General features: G+C 43.5%; 1 protein-coding gene across 1 annotated transcript in view; it reads right to left on the reverse strand.

The window, feature by feature from the left end:
* Window positions 1-17141, reverse strand: part of cps1 (carbamoyl-phosphate synthase 1, mitochondrial) — a 75628-nt gene that overhangs the window by 56793 nt on the left and 1694 nt on the right. The window contains exons 3-9 of the mRNA XM_034885471.1: window positions 16913-17057; window positions 15529-15618; window positions 15372-15428; window positions 15176-15268; window positions 14916-15005; window positions 621-749; window positions 349-455 (exon numbers count right to left, since the gene is read on the reverse strand). Of these exons, the coding sequence (XP_034741362.1) occupies window positions 349-455; window positions 621-749; window positions 14916-15005; window positions 15176-15268; window positions 15372-15428; window positions 15529-15618; window positions 16913-17057 (711 nt within the window). The remainder of the gene's footprint in view (window positions 1-348; window positions 456-620; window positions 750-14915; window positions 15006-15175; window positions 15269-15371; window positions 15429-15528; window positions 15619-16912; window positions 17058-17141) is intronic.

Here is a 17141-nt window from a genome sequence, read left to right on the forward strand (position 1 = left end):
GCTGCTTAGAAATTAAGTGTTAACGAGCAGTTGGACAGGTGTACCTAATAAAGTGGCCGGTGAGTGTATATAGTGTGTGTGTTTTTTTCCACTAGCCCCTGTCCCCAAAATTTGTTCTGTTTTGTGTCATTGTGTAGTTTTAATTACTTTTTGTATTCTGTTTGAGTATGTTTGCACTTTAAAAGACCTCTCCAATCTGAAATCCTTACAAACACAATGCATTTTCATGAGTAACACTAAATGTAAACATACCTTTGTTTGTTTACAAGAAAGCGCCATAGGGCACATTTGAATCCTTAGATGTGTGCACATTGTACCTTACTTATGTTGAACTATGAAAGAGTTCACCTGTTGCCCATAGGTAGCTTGTATGACTGAGCTCCTGCAGCCAGAGCAGTGATCTGGTTGCCCATACAGATCCCAAACACTGGCTTGGGATGATCACTCTCCAGCACCTTGACAGGACAAAACATAAATAATATTTATTAAAAGGTACCATTGTAGCGCATGATATAAATATAATCGGTCATTCAAAACTGCAATTGCACTGTAAATAACTACTACTATTTATGGTTAAACGACACAAGCAATCAAAATATTTAAACAGCATCATGTCTTACCTTGCCAACGTTGTTGATGAGGGTCTTGGCCAAAGACGGATCTCCTGGTCCATTGGAGATGAAAAGCCCGTCGTAGTCTTGACTCTGCAAGTCCTGATCCCACGGTACGAGGTGGACCTCTGCACCCTTCTGCACATAGAGACATATAGAGCATGTCAAGCCATTGTGTAATGTTATGGTATTCCTCTTGCTTAATGAACATCTTAATGTGAAGTCAATAACTTAATAACTTAATAGTTCTAAACCAAAGTGTGAACAAGTATAGGGAATTTGACTTTTGTTTTTTGCCGCTCTCAAAGTACATACACATAAATATTCACACACACACACAAACATACACACACACACACACACCTGTAGGTATTAAAAGGGAGAGTATCTAAAAGAAGATCAAGGTAAACAAAAGCATGGGGCAATAGAAGAATGCAAAATAGAGAACTTGTATTCTTTTAAGAGAACGTGTTTACAACACACACACACACACACACACTCCATAGTACATACAGTACATGTTAAAAAAACAGCTCTATTGGGATTGTAAACAGTAATACAATAGGGCAATGCAAAAGTGCAAATGGTCCCAAAAGCATTATTAATATAACAGGTTGGTTATATATCTGAGATAGGTGGATATGATGGTATGTACAGTGTATATTTAACATTTGCATTATGTGTTTAACACTAGTAAATATATAGTTCATCCAGAATGGTAGCTGCCGCCCCCCAAAAAAACTCTAATCAATACAGTCAAAGTAGGTCTGTAACTCCAATTTTGCATCATTGGCCCATCTCCTCACAATCTCGACCACAGGTTTCTGCCTGTAGGCTGCGAGAAGATAAACTAGACAATAAGCTGAGACAGTCCAAGCCACACAGGAGACAATAGGCATCATTGTTGTATAGCAGCAGTCCAATGTGTTTTTGTCCCTGGTGGGACACTTTATGTGCTGTCTGTATTTTGGAAGTTCTTTGTATCGAATAATGTGCCCATGTGAATGTGGCTATAAACCTTTGAGGGCATTCTGTTACATCCCTACGCAAGTATGCATTTGGCTCCGGTTAAGTTTGAGTTAAGTTTGAGCACCTCCCTGTATGTTTCCTGCTCATTTGCTTAACGATACACAGGATTCATTGAGGTCTGAGACCCGTGTGGACATTTGAATTCTTTAAATGAGGTCAGAAAAAGATTTCTTCATTGTCATACCACAGTACACTGTAGTACAAAATTACAAGCAAAGTTCACAGCTTAAAAAGAATACAGTAAAGAAATAATTAAAAACACAGTGGAAAAGTTGAGTTATTATTTATATTAATTAAAATAAACAAATGCTTAAATGCCTATATGGTTTTGCAGAGCATTTAAAGTGATAAATATAAATGTAAATATTTAGATACTAGATACATACATTTGGAAAGAGTATAAAGTATAAATATCCGTATTTAAAGTGAAGGTGAGGGGGTTCTTGATGATTTTCTTTGCATTTGACAAGCATCTTTTATCCGGGCCAGCTCCTGAATGGTGGATAGAGTAGTCCCAATAGTCCACTCAGCCATCCTCACCACTCTGCTAGCGCCTTTCTCTCTATAGCGGTAGAGTTCCCAAACCAGAGAGAAATGTTGCTGGTCAGAAAACCTTCAATGGTGCCCCTGTAGAAAGTGGTCAGGATGGAAGGACTGAGGTGGGCCCTTTTCAACTAGCGCAGGAAGTGCAGATGCTGGTGTGCCTTTTTGATGATAGTAGGGGTGTGCAGTTCCCAGGACAGGTTGTCAACCACCTGAACCCCCAGGAACTTTGTGTGTTTTACAATCTCCACAGAGGTCCCATGATGTGGATCGGGGCATGCACAGGCCGATTTCTCCTGAAGTCAACCACCATCCCCTTGGTTTTCTCAACATTCAAGTCTGCAAAAAGTCTCACCTCCTCCCTATATGCCCTCTCATCTTTGTCCTGGATAAGACCCACCACTGTCATGTCGTCCGCATACTTTATGATGAGATTTGTGCTTGACTTTGCACAACAGTCATGAGTCACCAGTGTGAAGAGAAGAGGGCTGAGAACACATCCCTGCGGGGAGCCAGTGCTCAGTGAGTTGGTGGTGGATGAGTTGTTCCCCACCCACACAAACTGAGGCCCGCCTGTAAAGAAATCCTGTATCCAGTTACACAGAGGAGAACTTATGCCCAGGGCGTCTGAGCTCATCTTGTTGACCAGATGCTGAGGGATTATAGTGTTGAATGCCGAGCTGAAGTCAACAAAACAGCATCCGTACAAGAGAGTTCTTTTTCTCCAGGTATTCCAGGCTAAATGCAGTGTAGGGGATATGGCATCCCCAGTAGAGCGGTGTGTGCGGTAGGCGAACTGAAATTAGTCCAGTGAAGGGGGAAGGGCAGATAAGATGTGGTCCTTCACTAGTCTCTCAAAGCATTTCACTGTTGTGGAAGTGAGTGCTACGGGCCGGTAGCCATTCAGTCTAGTGATGGTGTTTTTTTTTGGAACAGGGATGATGGCTGAGGTTTTGTAGCATAAAGGCACAGCCGCCTGACTCAGTGAGTTGTTGAATATGTCTGTGAAGACATAAGACAGTTGGGCTGCACACTCCCAAGCAAGCAGCCAGGTATCATGTCTAGACCAGCAGCTTTCCTCTGGTCGATTTTCCTCAGCCCCAGGTGGACATCTGCTGAATCCAGTGTGGGCACCTGGTCTCCTTCCTGTGGGGTGGTTTTCTTCGCTGGTGTGGTGTTCTGTGCTTCAAACCTACCGAAGTGATTGTTGAGGTTGTTGAGGACATCCATGCTGTCACACAGGACCAGGGAGCAGTCCTATAGTACGTGACAGCCTGGATTCCCTGCCACAGTCTCCTTGTGTCTCTATGGCCGTTAAAGTGAACCTGGATTTTTTATACATGTGCCCTCTTTGCCGATCTGATTGCTTTGTTCAGATTGGCTCTTGCAGACCTGAGAGCAGTGACATCCCCAGATTTGAAGGCAGAGTTCTGGGCTTTGAGCATGGCTTAGACCTCTGTCGTCATCCATGGTATCTGGTTTCCCCGGACTGTGATGTTTTTTGTGACACAGACATCATCCATGCACTTGAGTATGTATCCTGATATGACATTAGCATACTCCTCGATGTCTGTGGTATAGCCTTTGGTGGCAGCATCTCTGAAGACAGACCAGTGCATTCAAAGCAGTCCTGCAGAGCTGACAAGGCTCCATCCAACCAGACTCTCACCTGCTTTAAGGAAGGCTTTGTTCTGATGAGCAGGGGTCTGTATGGTGGAATTAGCATGACAAAGATGTGGTCAGATGAGCCAAGGTGGGGTTGGGGTGAGTCAAGGTGGGGGTGGGGTGATGCTTTGAATGCTTCCTTGATGTTTGTGTAAATGTGATCCAGTGTGTTGGTTCCCCTTGTTGCAAAGTCCACAAGTTGGTAAAAGTGAGGGAGGACTTTTTTTCATATTTGCCTGATTGAAGTCCCCACTAACTATGAGTACTTCCTTTGGGTGTATAATTTGCAGCTACTTTATAAAATCGGACAGAGTTTTTAGGGCTTCTTTAGTATCTGTATCGGGAGGTATGTAGACAGCAGTGACGATTATGGCAGAGAACTCCCTTGGAAGATAGAAGGGGCAACATTTAATTGTTAGAAGCTCAATGGCCGGGGAGAAATGAGAGTCAGAAACTCATCTGTGTTTGTGCACCATCTGTTGTTGATATTGATGCACACCACCCCGCCTTTAGATTTGCCACTGAGGGCTACACTTCTATCTCCACAGAAAGTAGTTAGCCCCCCCATGCTAATGGCGTTCTCTGTGACTGTGTCATTTAACCAGGTCTCAGTGAAAATCAGAGCACAACAATTGCTCACCTACAATTTTGTTGTTAAGTCAAGTCTGACATAGTCAAATTTGTTCTCCAATTTGTTCTCCAATGTGCGGACGTTAGCCAGCAGGATCGATGGTAAAGGCGTTCTGCATGGGTTAGCTCTGAGCACTAGCTCCTCTGCACTCGCCCCTCTTCTGCTACCGCCTCCGCTTCCTCTGATGGTGGGAAGTTGGAGCAAAGAGTCTGTTTTGTGCAGGCCTCTTGCAAAAAAACTAGCCGTCCAAGCATCTTGAGTGAGTCTGCAGTGTTATGATCGATAACTCCTCCTTACCGACCTACAGTACCTACCGGCTGTGAGCAGTAACAGTAGACAGCGCCTATCATACACCAGTCTCCTCTCGCTTTGCTGTACAGTAGTTGGATCTTGGTCATTGTTTTTAACACTTTTGTCTGTATTTTTGCCGTGAGCCATTGCAGCCGCTGCCGACATGGGCGCCGCCATCTAACGTTTTTGATCGTTCCAATAAATGGTCTGACTGGAAGCGTCGTTTGAGCGATTTCAGCTGGCCAATAAGCTGAGTAACAAGGACGGTGAGGTGCAGGTCATTTCTTTGATTTATGCAGAGGGGCCTGAGGCTGAAAACATCTTCAAGTCTTTCACCTTTGAGACGGAAGAGGATGAGAGTAAGATTGACGTTGTGTTGGGAAAATACAACGCACACTTCTATCCTAAACGCAACGTGATTCACAAGTACGCCTGTTTTCACCAGAGACTGCAGCGGCCCTGTGAGAAAGCTGAAATGTTTATCACAGCCCTGCATGATTTATCAGAACACTGTGACCTTGATGTAAGTAGAGACAAACACATCCGTGACCGCATTGTTGTGGGCATTTTGGACAAAGAACTGTCACGTAAATTGCAGCTAATGGCTGATACTTGCCCAAACCATTACAACTGTTCACCAGTCTGAGGAGGTTACACTCCAAGTTCACCTGCAGGGCAAGTCACATGCAGCAGTACAAGAAATCCACGGGAGAGGATTAGGCAGAGGAAAGCCCAAGTGAAAACCTAAAAAGAGAGAAAATTGAAACACAAAGATCCAGAAAGGGGCCTAGCCATGAACTCTATATTCAAGAAGTGTAAGAATGTGAGTCACTGGGAAAAGAAATGTTACAGTAAATCAATCAGAGAAGTGACAGACTGTTTCACAGACACCATACTTCCTGGTTGCAGTCACAAATGAAAACAGAAATTACGAACAATGGACAATACAGTTTACAATTGGAACAACACTGCTCAAATTCAAAATTGACAGAGGTGCATATGTAAAGTCCTCTAATGTCACACTGTGCAGCTCAGGTGGTCAGTTGGACTGTTTAGGAAAGTTTGAAGCCATCACAGAATACAAAGGAAAGCCATACTCTTCCATTACACGTCAGTGGGGGAAACACAAACAATCTGCTAAGCAGAGTCACAGCGATGGTGATGGGGACTGTGAAACGTGTTGAAGAAGTCCACAAAGCATTCTGTGAGCATGGAATACTCAAAACGGAGCCTGTCAAAATCCTGTCAAGAGATAATGCTGAGCCATACACAGTGCACACTGCTCGTCGTGTCCCGTTGCCTTAACTGCAAAAAGTAAAATAGGAACTAAAACAGATGAAGGAAAATCTAAAAACTGCTGAGGAAATGACTGCAAAACTCAGTGGCGCAACCGTGTTCACTTCACTGGATGCCACTTGCGGGTTTTGGCAGATACCTCTACACCCAGAAAGCACCAAGTTAACCACCTTCATAACACCCTTTGGGAGATATGCATTTAAAAGACTCCCATTCGGGATCACAAGTTGTTCCGGAAATCTTCCAATGCAATCCGATGCTCAACAGCCTGGAAGGTGTGGCTAACTTGATGGATTATGTCCTCGTGTATGGAGATACTCCAGAACAGCAGACCAGCGTCTCAGCAAGTTGCTAGAAAGGATCAAGTCAGCCGGCCTGAAGCTAAACAGAGAAAAATGTAAGTTCAGGCAGGACCAGCTTTAGTTCTTGGGTAAAGTCATTGACAAATCAGGTGTAAAACCTGACCCTGATAAAGTCAAGGCAATGCGCAAGCTTCCACTACTACAGAACGTGCAAGACCTAAAGCTTATTCTGGGAATGATAGGAAATACATTCCCAATTTGTCTACAGTGGGTCAGAGATTTTATGACCAAGACAGTATGGATGTGGGACCACCCTCAGCAGAAGGCATTCCAGCGGATAAAAGTCATCCTGTCCACTCCTCCAGTCCTGAAGTTCTACGATGTGAACCGCCCGACAGATGTCTCACCTGACGCCAGCAGTTATAGTATAGGCGGAGTACTGCTACAGCTACATGAAGGGAAATGGAAACCTGTGGCATACTGCTCACGTCGTCTGTCTGATGCCAAGACCAGATTTACACGGATTGAGAAGGAGTGTTTGGCGAGTATCTGGGTCTGTGAAAGATTTGAAAAGTACCTGTGTGGCCTTGAGAGCTTCAAATTGGTCACCAACCACAAACCACTAGTGCAAAAATCTGACATTGCAATATTTTCCTCCTGCAAAATATATTACAATATGAAAAAGGAAAAAGTAATTCTTAAAAGATGACATAAATAGCTTTATTTGGAAAAAATAAATCATTCTCAACTACTGCGGTGATTTTGCAGTGGGGTGCATTTACATAGAAGAAAAAAATGAAAAAAGTATCTTTTCTAATGTGAACCCTTCTTTGTTGAACTTTAATGCTTTACAAACACCAAAGCAAGTAACGTCACTCTTCTGAAGTGATTTTGGAGAGGGAAATTAGGCATAAATAATCTGGTTGACTAGCATGACACCATATACATACCATTCATATAACACTATCAATCCAGGCTAAAATGTAGGACAGTGACTGCATGTTGCTTCCTCTAAATTTCAGGTTGTGGTCGACTAGCGGGGCCAGCTCGTTATTTTGATAAATTGATCAGACCTGCATGTCATGCGCACTAGCAACAAACTCGGTGTATCTAAGAACAATTAAATCAGTGTAAATTACGTAAGATCAGACACAGACTTCTGTAGTAGATTAGTGTTACGCTTTCAGTGTCAAGGCTCCAAACCGTATTGTTAACTCTAACAAGAGTCTGCAGAAACTGCAATATGTCCAGAACAGTGCTGCTAGGATCCTGATGAGAGTGCGAAAGTATGACCACATCACACCCATTCTCCACTCACTTCACTGGCTTCCCGTTTCAGCAAGGATTGAATATAAGGTCTCAATCATCACCCACCAATGCATCTATGGAAATGCCCCCCCCTACCTGAAAGAACTACTCATCCCTCACACTACAACACGATCCCTCCGCTCAAACAACACCCTAATCCCCAGAACTAAACTCAGCACCATGGGTGATCGAGCCTTCTGCTCTGCCGCTCCTCGGACGTGGAATGCCCTCCCTGACCATCTAAGGGCACCACAGACTTTGGAGACTTTTAAAAAAGGACTAAAAACATTTCTTTTTAGCAGAACTTATGAGTTTTAACCTTGCACAAAAATGTTGTTGCACTATTTACAGATATTTTACTTTATTTTACTGATGTTTTTACCTTGCTTTTATGACCTTGACTGTAGCACTTTGAAATTTGTTTAAATCTAAAGTGCATTACAAATAAAATGTATTATTAAATTTATTATTATTGTTAGTTGGGACAGACGGACCCCTTTTTTCTTTAGACTAACTATATTAGCTTTAGCCTGGCTGGTAGCAGCTTTCTGCTTGGTTCTTTAGACCAACTATATTAGCTTCAGACTGGCTGGTAGCAGCTTTCTGCTTGGTTCTTTATGCTAATTATATTAGCTTTAGCCTGGCTAGTAGCAGCTTTCTGTGGGCAAAAATGGCCGTGAGGCGTTGTGATTATGTTGCATTAATCAGCTGATTTAGTTCGTATTTGCAGCAAACATAAAACACTGACTACTGTACCTTCACTGACTACCCATCGTAAACTATGTGCATCACTGTGTCAGCGACAGCTTCTGCCTATGGTACTTTTTTTTACACACAGAGAGCCTCACTTCCCATAACACTGACCCCGTTGGACTAACGTTACGTACACACGTTGCCCCCATGGCTACCTGTCTTAAAGGGGAAGGGTTGGACGGTAATAATCATGTAAAAGGAGAACGGTGAAAAGTTCTATCAAGCAGCAAAAAAAGGAGCGTCAACATCGCAACGTCCTGCGATGTGACTATCGCGCATATTGGGATGTCGATGCTAAAACACAACATTGTTCAGCCCTACTTCACACACATCATTTCAAGTCCACACAACCCTGCCTGCCCTCATGTGCTTTCAGTCAATGCTTTGCACCACCACATGCGTGAGCCCGGCAAAGCTACACCTGGGCCGGAAGATAAAGACAACCCTTTCAACACTGGAGACAAATCTACAGACCCAATTGCCTGATCTGTAAACTCTAAGGACTAAGGATGCATTGGGAAAATGGAGAAAAACGTTCTACTTTAATCAGCACCATGGAGCTAAGCCCTTGCATTATTTAAAGGTGTTCCTGTCTTCATTTAGCCTGAGGAACACCTGCCATTGTCTTTGGAGCATCACACCACGCTTCTTTGTCATTGAAACGCCCTAGGGAACAACTTTGAGATGCAACCGGCATTACTTGCAGCATTTTCCTCCAGCAGCTGGAGCCATACACCCTCTAGCTCCAGATGGAGCTGCCATACAGCAGCCGGATCCCACAGTCTTCATGGACATTGGTGGTTTGACACTGGGGGTTGGTGATGCAGACACATAAACTGGACTGTTCAATACCTGGTCTGGAAGGCTGAGTAAATTAAGTCAAAGGTTTAGCGATGGACTGAAAAGTTTATTGAAAATGTGAAGAGAGCTTATGTTCTAATGCTCACAGACTAAGGTTTGATGAGTTAACTCCACTACTACCTACGACTAGATACCTTCCTGAAGTAGTACCTTACTGTTCAACCAAATACAGTACTATCTTTTGTATCTTATTTGTTCTCTGAAAAAAAAAAAAAACTTAAAAAAGGGGAGATGTCATATAATGTGCCCGTGTGAATGTGGCTATATACCTTTAAGGGCATTCTGTTACATCTCTACGCAAGTAAGCACGTGGCTCCGGTAACTCACACAGGTAAGACTCACAAAGTTGCGAAGAGTTAAGTTTTAGCACCTGCCTGTTTGTTTCCTGCTCATTTGACTAACAATACAAAGTATTTAATAGAGTCTAAGACCGTGTGGACATTTGAATTCCTTACACTTTGCTAAAGTTTGCTCTGGTTAAGTGTCCAAGAACAATGTGCAGGAGTTTAGATGTTATCTCTCCATGTTAGTCTTCTGGTCCGCCAGAGGCCTATACTACAAAACCAGGTCAACATACCCACGATTTATATTTTGTTACCTGGCTTCACCAAACCTAACGACCGCGGCCCTGCATAAGGGGTGTCACAACAGTGATTATAATTTATTCAATCAAACCAGGATTTCCCAATACAGCGACAATCACTTTCACATAAAAGGGGCGGTGTTTGCACCATATGACCAATCGCAAAAAGTCTCCCAGGGTCCCATATTTCATAGAAGAAGAGCAAACGCTAATCCTACAGAATTATAACACAACACAGACACATAATACATGCAAAAAGCAACACAGTTGATGCTGCCAAACCCAGAATGAAAGCTGGCAAATAATTGCTGATGCTTTAAATGCGTTAATTTACAGGTAACAATATCTGATCAAAATTATGCTTTTGAATTCCATAAACATTTGTTGCTGTAACCTTTTCTTTCAATTGCAATCCTGGCAAATGTAAGCAATCATGGCAACATACGGCTCAAGAAGCTGACAAAGATACGTAATTCCATCCGCTGAATATCTATATCTTTCATAAAGATACCCATCATGGAATTTTAAGTTTTTTTTCCAGTCTCTAAATGTTTTAACTTTTCTGAGCGCACCTCTCAATCTCGCCGCAGCAAGCTCCAACGGATCTTCTAAGAACGGTGATGCCATTATCAATCAAGTATTGATTGGTCAGTAGGCATTGCTTTGTTTTGAACACTAATCTTGAACATAACCTGTCCCAGGCAGGTTAGGTGTTCAGCATAAGTTACCGTGGCGATGTAACCCCGTAATAGTAAGTGACCCACCGTTACACAAAACCCTAGGTTGAACCGGAAGTTACCTCGGTAACCCCAAATCTTGCTTCATACTATAGGCCTCAGATCTTGTAGGGCCTCAATAACACAGGCCTGAGGTCGGATGTAAACACCAACCAACAAGGAAAACCTCCGCAGTGTATCCGGTGAATAAAAGGGTTTGCTGTGAATAAAAAGAGTTTCTAGGCAGCTCAGGCAGCTTTGTCCGTCAAAAGAGGAGGCCTTCAGAAATGGGGACAGAGTCCTGTATAACCACACTGACCAAAGCAACTAAGATGAGCTATGCTAATAAGCTGGAAAACAGCTTTACAAACAACAATCCTCGTCAGTGTGAAAAGGCCTGCAGACACTCACTAACTACAAGAGACCATCCCCCAACACTGCTGGTCCTCAACAACTGGCTGATGAGCTGAACATGTTTTACTGTAGGTTTGAAAAGCCCACAGTCAAACCCCTCCCCCACACAACTCATACTTCAGTCAGTCACCTCCCCCCTCTGACCCCTCACCTACATTCACAATCCGTGAAGTGGATGTGCGCCAGCTCTTCCAGAGGCAGAAGACCACAAAGGCTCCTGGCCGAGATGGTGTGTCACCATCCTTCCTGAAAATCTGTGCAGACCAGCTGTCCCCCATCTTCACTCAGATCTTCAACAGATCTCTGGAGATATCTAAAGTTCCCTCCTGCTTCAAATGCTCCACAATCATCCCAGTCCCCAAAGAACCCTCCATCTCTGGACTAAATGACTACAGGCCTGTCGCCCTGACATCTGTAGTCATGAAGTCCTTTGAAAGACTGGTTATGGCCAACCTGAAGGACATCACAGGTCCCCTTGCTGGACCCCTGCAGTTTGCGTACAGGGCAAACAGGTTGGTGGAGGATGCAGTCAACTGGGGACTGCATTACATCCTGCAACACCTCGACTCTCCAGGGGCTTATGCAAGGATCCTGTTTGTGGACTTCAGCTCGGTGTTCAACACCATCATCCCGGATATCCTCAGCACCAAACTCTGCAATCTCACTGTCCCAGCCTCCACTCGTCGTTGGATCACAAACTTCCTGACTGACAGGAGTCAGAGGCTGGGGAACATGACATCCAGCATACTGACTATTAGCACTGACGCCCCCAGGGGTGTGTACTCTTCACACTGATTTTCTCCCTCCACACCAATGAATGCACCCCAGGAGACCCATCTGTTAAACTCCTGAAGTTTGCTGACAACACAACGGTCATCTGCCTCATCCGGGACGGTGATGAGTTGGCCTACAGACAGGCCATGGATCAGCTGGCTCTCTGGTGCAGTCACAAGAACCTTGAGCTTAACCAAAAACTGTGGAGATGATCGTGGACTTCAGGAAGAGACCCCCCACTCTTCCCTTCAGCCCCATACTAAACAGCCCTGTGTCTGCTGTGGAATCCTTCAGGTTTCTGGGATCCACTATATCACAGGACCTGAAGTGGGAGCCCAACACAGACATCATCATAAAAGGGCTGCGCCAGCTCAGGAAGCTCAACCGGCCTATGGCAGCTGGTCCACAAAGTTCAGTCTGTCCTCTGCAAGTCCATCACTGTCTGGATGGATCTGCCACCAAAAAGGACAGGAGCAGACTACAACGGACAGTTAGGACTGCAGAAAAGATCATCAGTGCCAACATGCCTCCGTTCATGACTTATGCTCTTCCAGAGCCAGGAAACGGGCAGGAACCATCACTGCAGACTCATCTCACCCCGGACACAACCTGTTCCAGCTTATCCCCTCTGGTAGGCGCTATAGAGCACTGTACGCCAAAACCAACAGACTCAGCAACAGTTTCTACCCACAAGCCATCTCTCTGATGAACGGCTGAGTTCATACGCACAGTGTCAGGTTCAATTCTGGTCAAAAACCCAGTAACACTGTCTCTACAGCACCTGTTTACTGGTTCCACTTATTATTCAACTTATTTAGTACTATTCATCATTCTCATATCGCACTTATTATTTATCATTTGCCATTTACTCATCATTCCCATATCTCAGCTATTTGTTATTTATTCATCATTCTCATTTCCTATTTCAGAACTGTTCATAATGTTCATACTGTTCTTGTTGTAATATAATAACATAAAACTATTTATCCCAGTATCCTTTGCACTATGCCCTACAATTAAATAATTTTTGCACTCGTGCCTTTATATTGTTTCTGTTTAGAGTATGTATATATTTGTGTGTATATATTGTTTGGGTTGTTTCGTATGTGTAAGCACATTGTGCGCAATGATGCTCCAAAGAAACATTCCTCGTATGTGTCCTCATACCTGGCAAATAAAGCGGATTCTGATAAAAACTGCATGATTTTTCAACACTGTGACATCAGTGCACAAACCGTAAAAGCAGATTCAGCAATGTGTTTTTACTGTAAATACCGCCAAATAAACCTATGTCTTTGTGAATGCTCCATTTGTTACAGAAGCACCTCCTTCTGTCTAGCAAAAATCTCCATCCATCCATCCATCCATCTTCGACCGCTTATCCGGTATCGGGTGGCGGGGGCAGCAGCTCCAGCAGGGGACCCCAAACTTCCCTTTCCCGAGCCACATCAACCAGCTCTAACTGGGGGATCCCGAGGCTCTCCCAGGCCAGGTTGGAGATATAATCTTGCCACCTAGTCCTGGGTCTTCCCCGAGGCCTCCTCCCAGCTGGACGTGCCTGGAACACCTCCCTAGGGAGGCGCCCAGGAGGCATCCTTACCAGATGCCAGAACTACCTCAATTGACTCCTTTCGACGCGAAGGAGCAGCGGCTCTACTCCGAGCTCCTCTCGGATGACTGAGCTTCTCACCCTATCTCTAAGAAAGACGCCAGCCACCCTCCTGAGGAAACCCATTTCGGCCGCTTGTACCCTGGATCTCGTTCTTTCGGTCATGACCCATCCTTCATGACCATAGGTGAGGGTAGGAACGAAAATTGCCCCGTAGATCTAGAGCTTTGCCTTCTGGCTCAGCTCCCTTTTCGTCACAACGGTGCGATAAACAGAATGTAATACCGCACCAGCTGCTCCGATTCTCCGAACAACCTCACGCTCCATTGTCCCCTTACTCGCGAACAAGACCCCAAGGTACTTAAACTCCTTCACTTGGGGTAAGGACTCACCCCCTACCCGAAGAAAGCACTCCATCGGTTTCCTGCTGAGAACCATGGCCTCAGATTTTGAGCTGCTGATCCTCATCCCAGCCGCTTCACACTCGGCTGCGAACCGATCCAGTGAGTGCTGAAGGTCACAGGCCAATGATGCCAACAGGACCACCTCATCTGCAAAAAGCAGCGATGCGATCCTGAGCCCACCAAACTGCAACCGACTACGCCTCGATATCCTGTCCATAAATATTATAAACAGGATTGGTGACAAAGCGCAGCCCTGGCGGAGGCCAACCCTCACCTGGAACGAGTCCGACTTACTGCCTAGAACCCGGACACATCTCTCGCTTTGGTCATACAGAGATTGGATGCCCCTGAGAAGGGACCCCCTCACCCCATACTCCCGCAGCATCTCCCACAGTTTCTCCCGGGGGACCCGGTCATACGCCTTCTCCAGATCCACAAAACACATGTAGACTGGTTGGGCATACTCCCAGGCTCCCTCCAGGATCCTTGCAAGAGTAAAGATCTGATCCGTTGTTCCGCGACCAGAAAAATCTCCACGCATTCACTAAATATGACAAATGTTTGCCACATTCTAAAGACTCCAAACTTCTCCAACAATGATAATATTAGTAACTATATTTATAATACAATAAGGGTGAAACTGAATCATTTTCTTATATTGTCCTCCTAACTCTTCAGCCACCATGAAAAAGCAACATAACCAAACTTCCGAAGACCAACAAGTAAAAACTTACGATTTCTAATGCCAAAATTTATTTTACCAAGTCTACAGGCTGCTTTTCATGACTCACTATTACAATCAACTACAATCTAATATTAACATGCTACATAACAAACCATGAATTTATGCATAAAAAAAGAAAAGCCCACTATCTCTTACAGGTTGATGAAACAAATGGATACAGGATTCTTCTTTCTGTAGCTTGTTAGACCTAACATAACCACCTCATATTTTCTTGATCAGATAAAGTAATGTTAACGGGCGTTGACATCTTTTCTATATTTGGGCAGAAATGGTGATTTGGGGCTACATCATAAAAGCATATTGTCTGGGTGTGTAAACTAATGCGGATGCACACTCAACAACAAATGTGTTTTTTCAATCTCTCTTATATTCTTTCTCACCTTAACCAGCAGCCGAATGATGTTATGTTTAATACCACAATCAACAGCTACCACTTTTATTGGGTTTCCTTTTCCAAAAACTCTGGTTTCCTAGTGAGTGGGAGGAAACAGAAAGAGAGAGAAGAGAGGTTAGCGCTAATCAACACCATTTGTAGACATATCTATGATCTGAGACTTTGGTATATTGTACCAGGACTACCTGGTGTAATGAGAAGAACAACTGCTTTGGGATGTTCAATATAATAGTTAGCTGCTGTTACCTTGGTTGAGACCTCTGCTACCAAGTTTCTCTGGTTAGGGTCACATATCTCAACAGGCTGCCCATCAAATTCAATCTTCCCCAAAGCTGTGCCCTGAGGAGAAATCACAAGCAGACTAACAGTCCATCAACCAATCCATTTAAAAAAAAAAAAAGAAAAAAAAAAAAAGTTCTTCAGACCTTTGAATTTACAGTACCTTGTCTCTGATGATCTTGGTTAGCATTCGAGTGTCTATTCCAAACAGTGCAGGAACCTTTAAAAGAGGGAAAAGTAACATTTGTAAAATCACTAGCAGCAGAGTCCTACTCTTCTCTCTGAGATTACACCATATATGTGGTCATTTTAATCCAAACCTTTTCTTCTTGTAGCCATTGGCCCAGAGACTTGACAGAGTTCCAGTGGCTGTACTCGTGACTGTAGTCTTGAACAAGAAGACCAGATACCTAGAAATACAAAAGTATCAAACCAACCTTAAAAACAAGGTCAAGTCAGTCTTTCAACTGCACAGGCCCAGAACAAACCTTTGTGTTAGTCTACTGAAGCTCATATCCCTAGCATGTTTATGGTGTCAGGAGTGCATTGAAATATAAAATCCTAAAATTTGTGGGGGCATCAGGGGATGCCAGAATATCCCGATCACGGGAGAATAAACATAGAGAAACCTGTTCTTGCATCACAAAATGTCAATACATGTGTGGTAATACTACACTGCTGTTACTACTGCACTGTGGTTATTATGTGTAGGACTATAACTAACAATTGTTTTTGTAACTGATTAATTAAATTTGAGATTAAACTTATTTTACAACTACAATCAGATCAAATATTGACAAAAACCACAAAGGTATTGAGTTTAGTAGTATATGGAACTAAGATATCATTTATACTCTCAGCATCCACATCTGTGATGGTGAGCATTCAGTTTGCACCATTAAACAGTTGTAAACACGTCATTGTATGCAGACACCCAGTTAAGTACAAACAGTACCATGTATGATTCCGCTACATAATGCTTGTCCACGTCTGAATTGGGAATATATATGGAAAACAAGCAAATATTTATAACAAAGCTAAAACTAGTGAAGTTTTAGCGTTTTTGCCTACAAAATCGATCATAACAAGACAAAGAGTCTACAGCCATGCTGGTGTACCGCTGTAAGACTGTATGTAGCGGTGCTTTGAGCTAAACGTCAGCGTGCTAAGATGCCAACAATAACAATGCAAATTACCATGAAAACAATCTTAGTTTAGGGTGTTATCAAGCTACTGTAACAATTTCTAATTAGTATTAAAAATAAAGTAGTATTTTACTCATAAATCCAAGTATTGGACAAAGCAAAAAGTTAACTTAATGATGGCAATACTGTTGAAAAGTTAAGAAGTGATCAAAGTCATTATAATTCATTCCCAGGTGGATATGAAGGTCTGTACCATTTGTGTACATTTCATGGCAATCCAGTCAATATTTGTTGAGACACTTCACCTAAAACCATAAATATCAACCTCTTGGAGCCACTAGATCAAAAAGCAAGGGCATCCCAAAAGACAGTGGGATTCCTCCTCTGGGGATCATGACTGTCTGTCTGTCATGACAATTAATTTAAATTCTTGAGACATTTCAATCTGGACCAAGGTGGAGCACTGACCGACTAACAGACAGGAAATTTTTAATAAATAAATTGCAGTGCTGAGGCCTCCACAAAACCTGACACCCCAAACCATCGCTGAGTTTCCAACCTGGATACGCTCTGACTCCAAATGTTTTCTAAGGCCCAGCTCGTCCAGCTCCTGGCTGTTGGGTACCCCGTAGTTTCCCACAATGGGGTAGGTCAGGGTAAGGATCTGACCTCTGTAGCTGGGATCAGTCAGGGCCTCAGGATACCTAAAGCAGGGAAACAGCAGGATATTGTCTTGTGGAAATGTTGAAACACATAGTCATGTCATCCACTCATGGTTTGTCTTGGGA

This window comes from Etheostoma cragini, chromosome 11 (genome assembly GCF_013103735.1).
Source record: "Etheostoma cragini isolate CJK2018 chromosome 11, CSU_Ecrag_1.0, whole genome shotgun sequence".
NCBI classification, from domain to species: Eukaryota; Metazoa; Chordata; class Actinopteri; order Perciformes; family Percidae; genus Etheostoma; species Etheostoma cragini.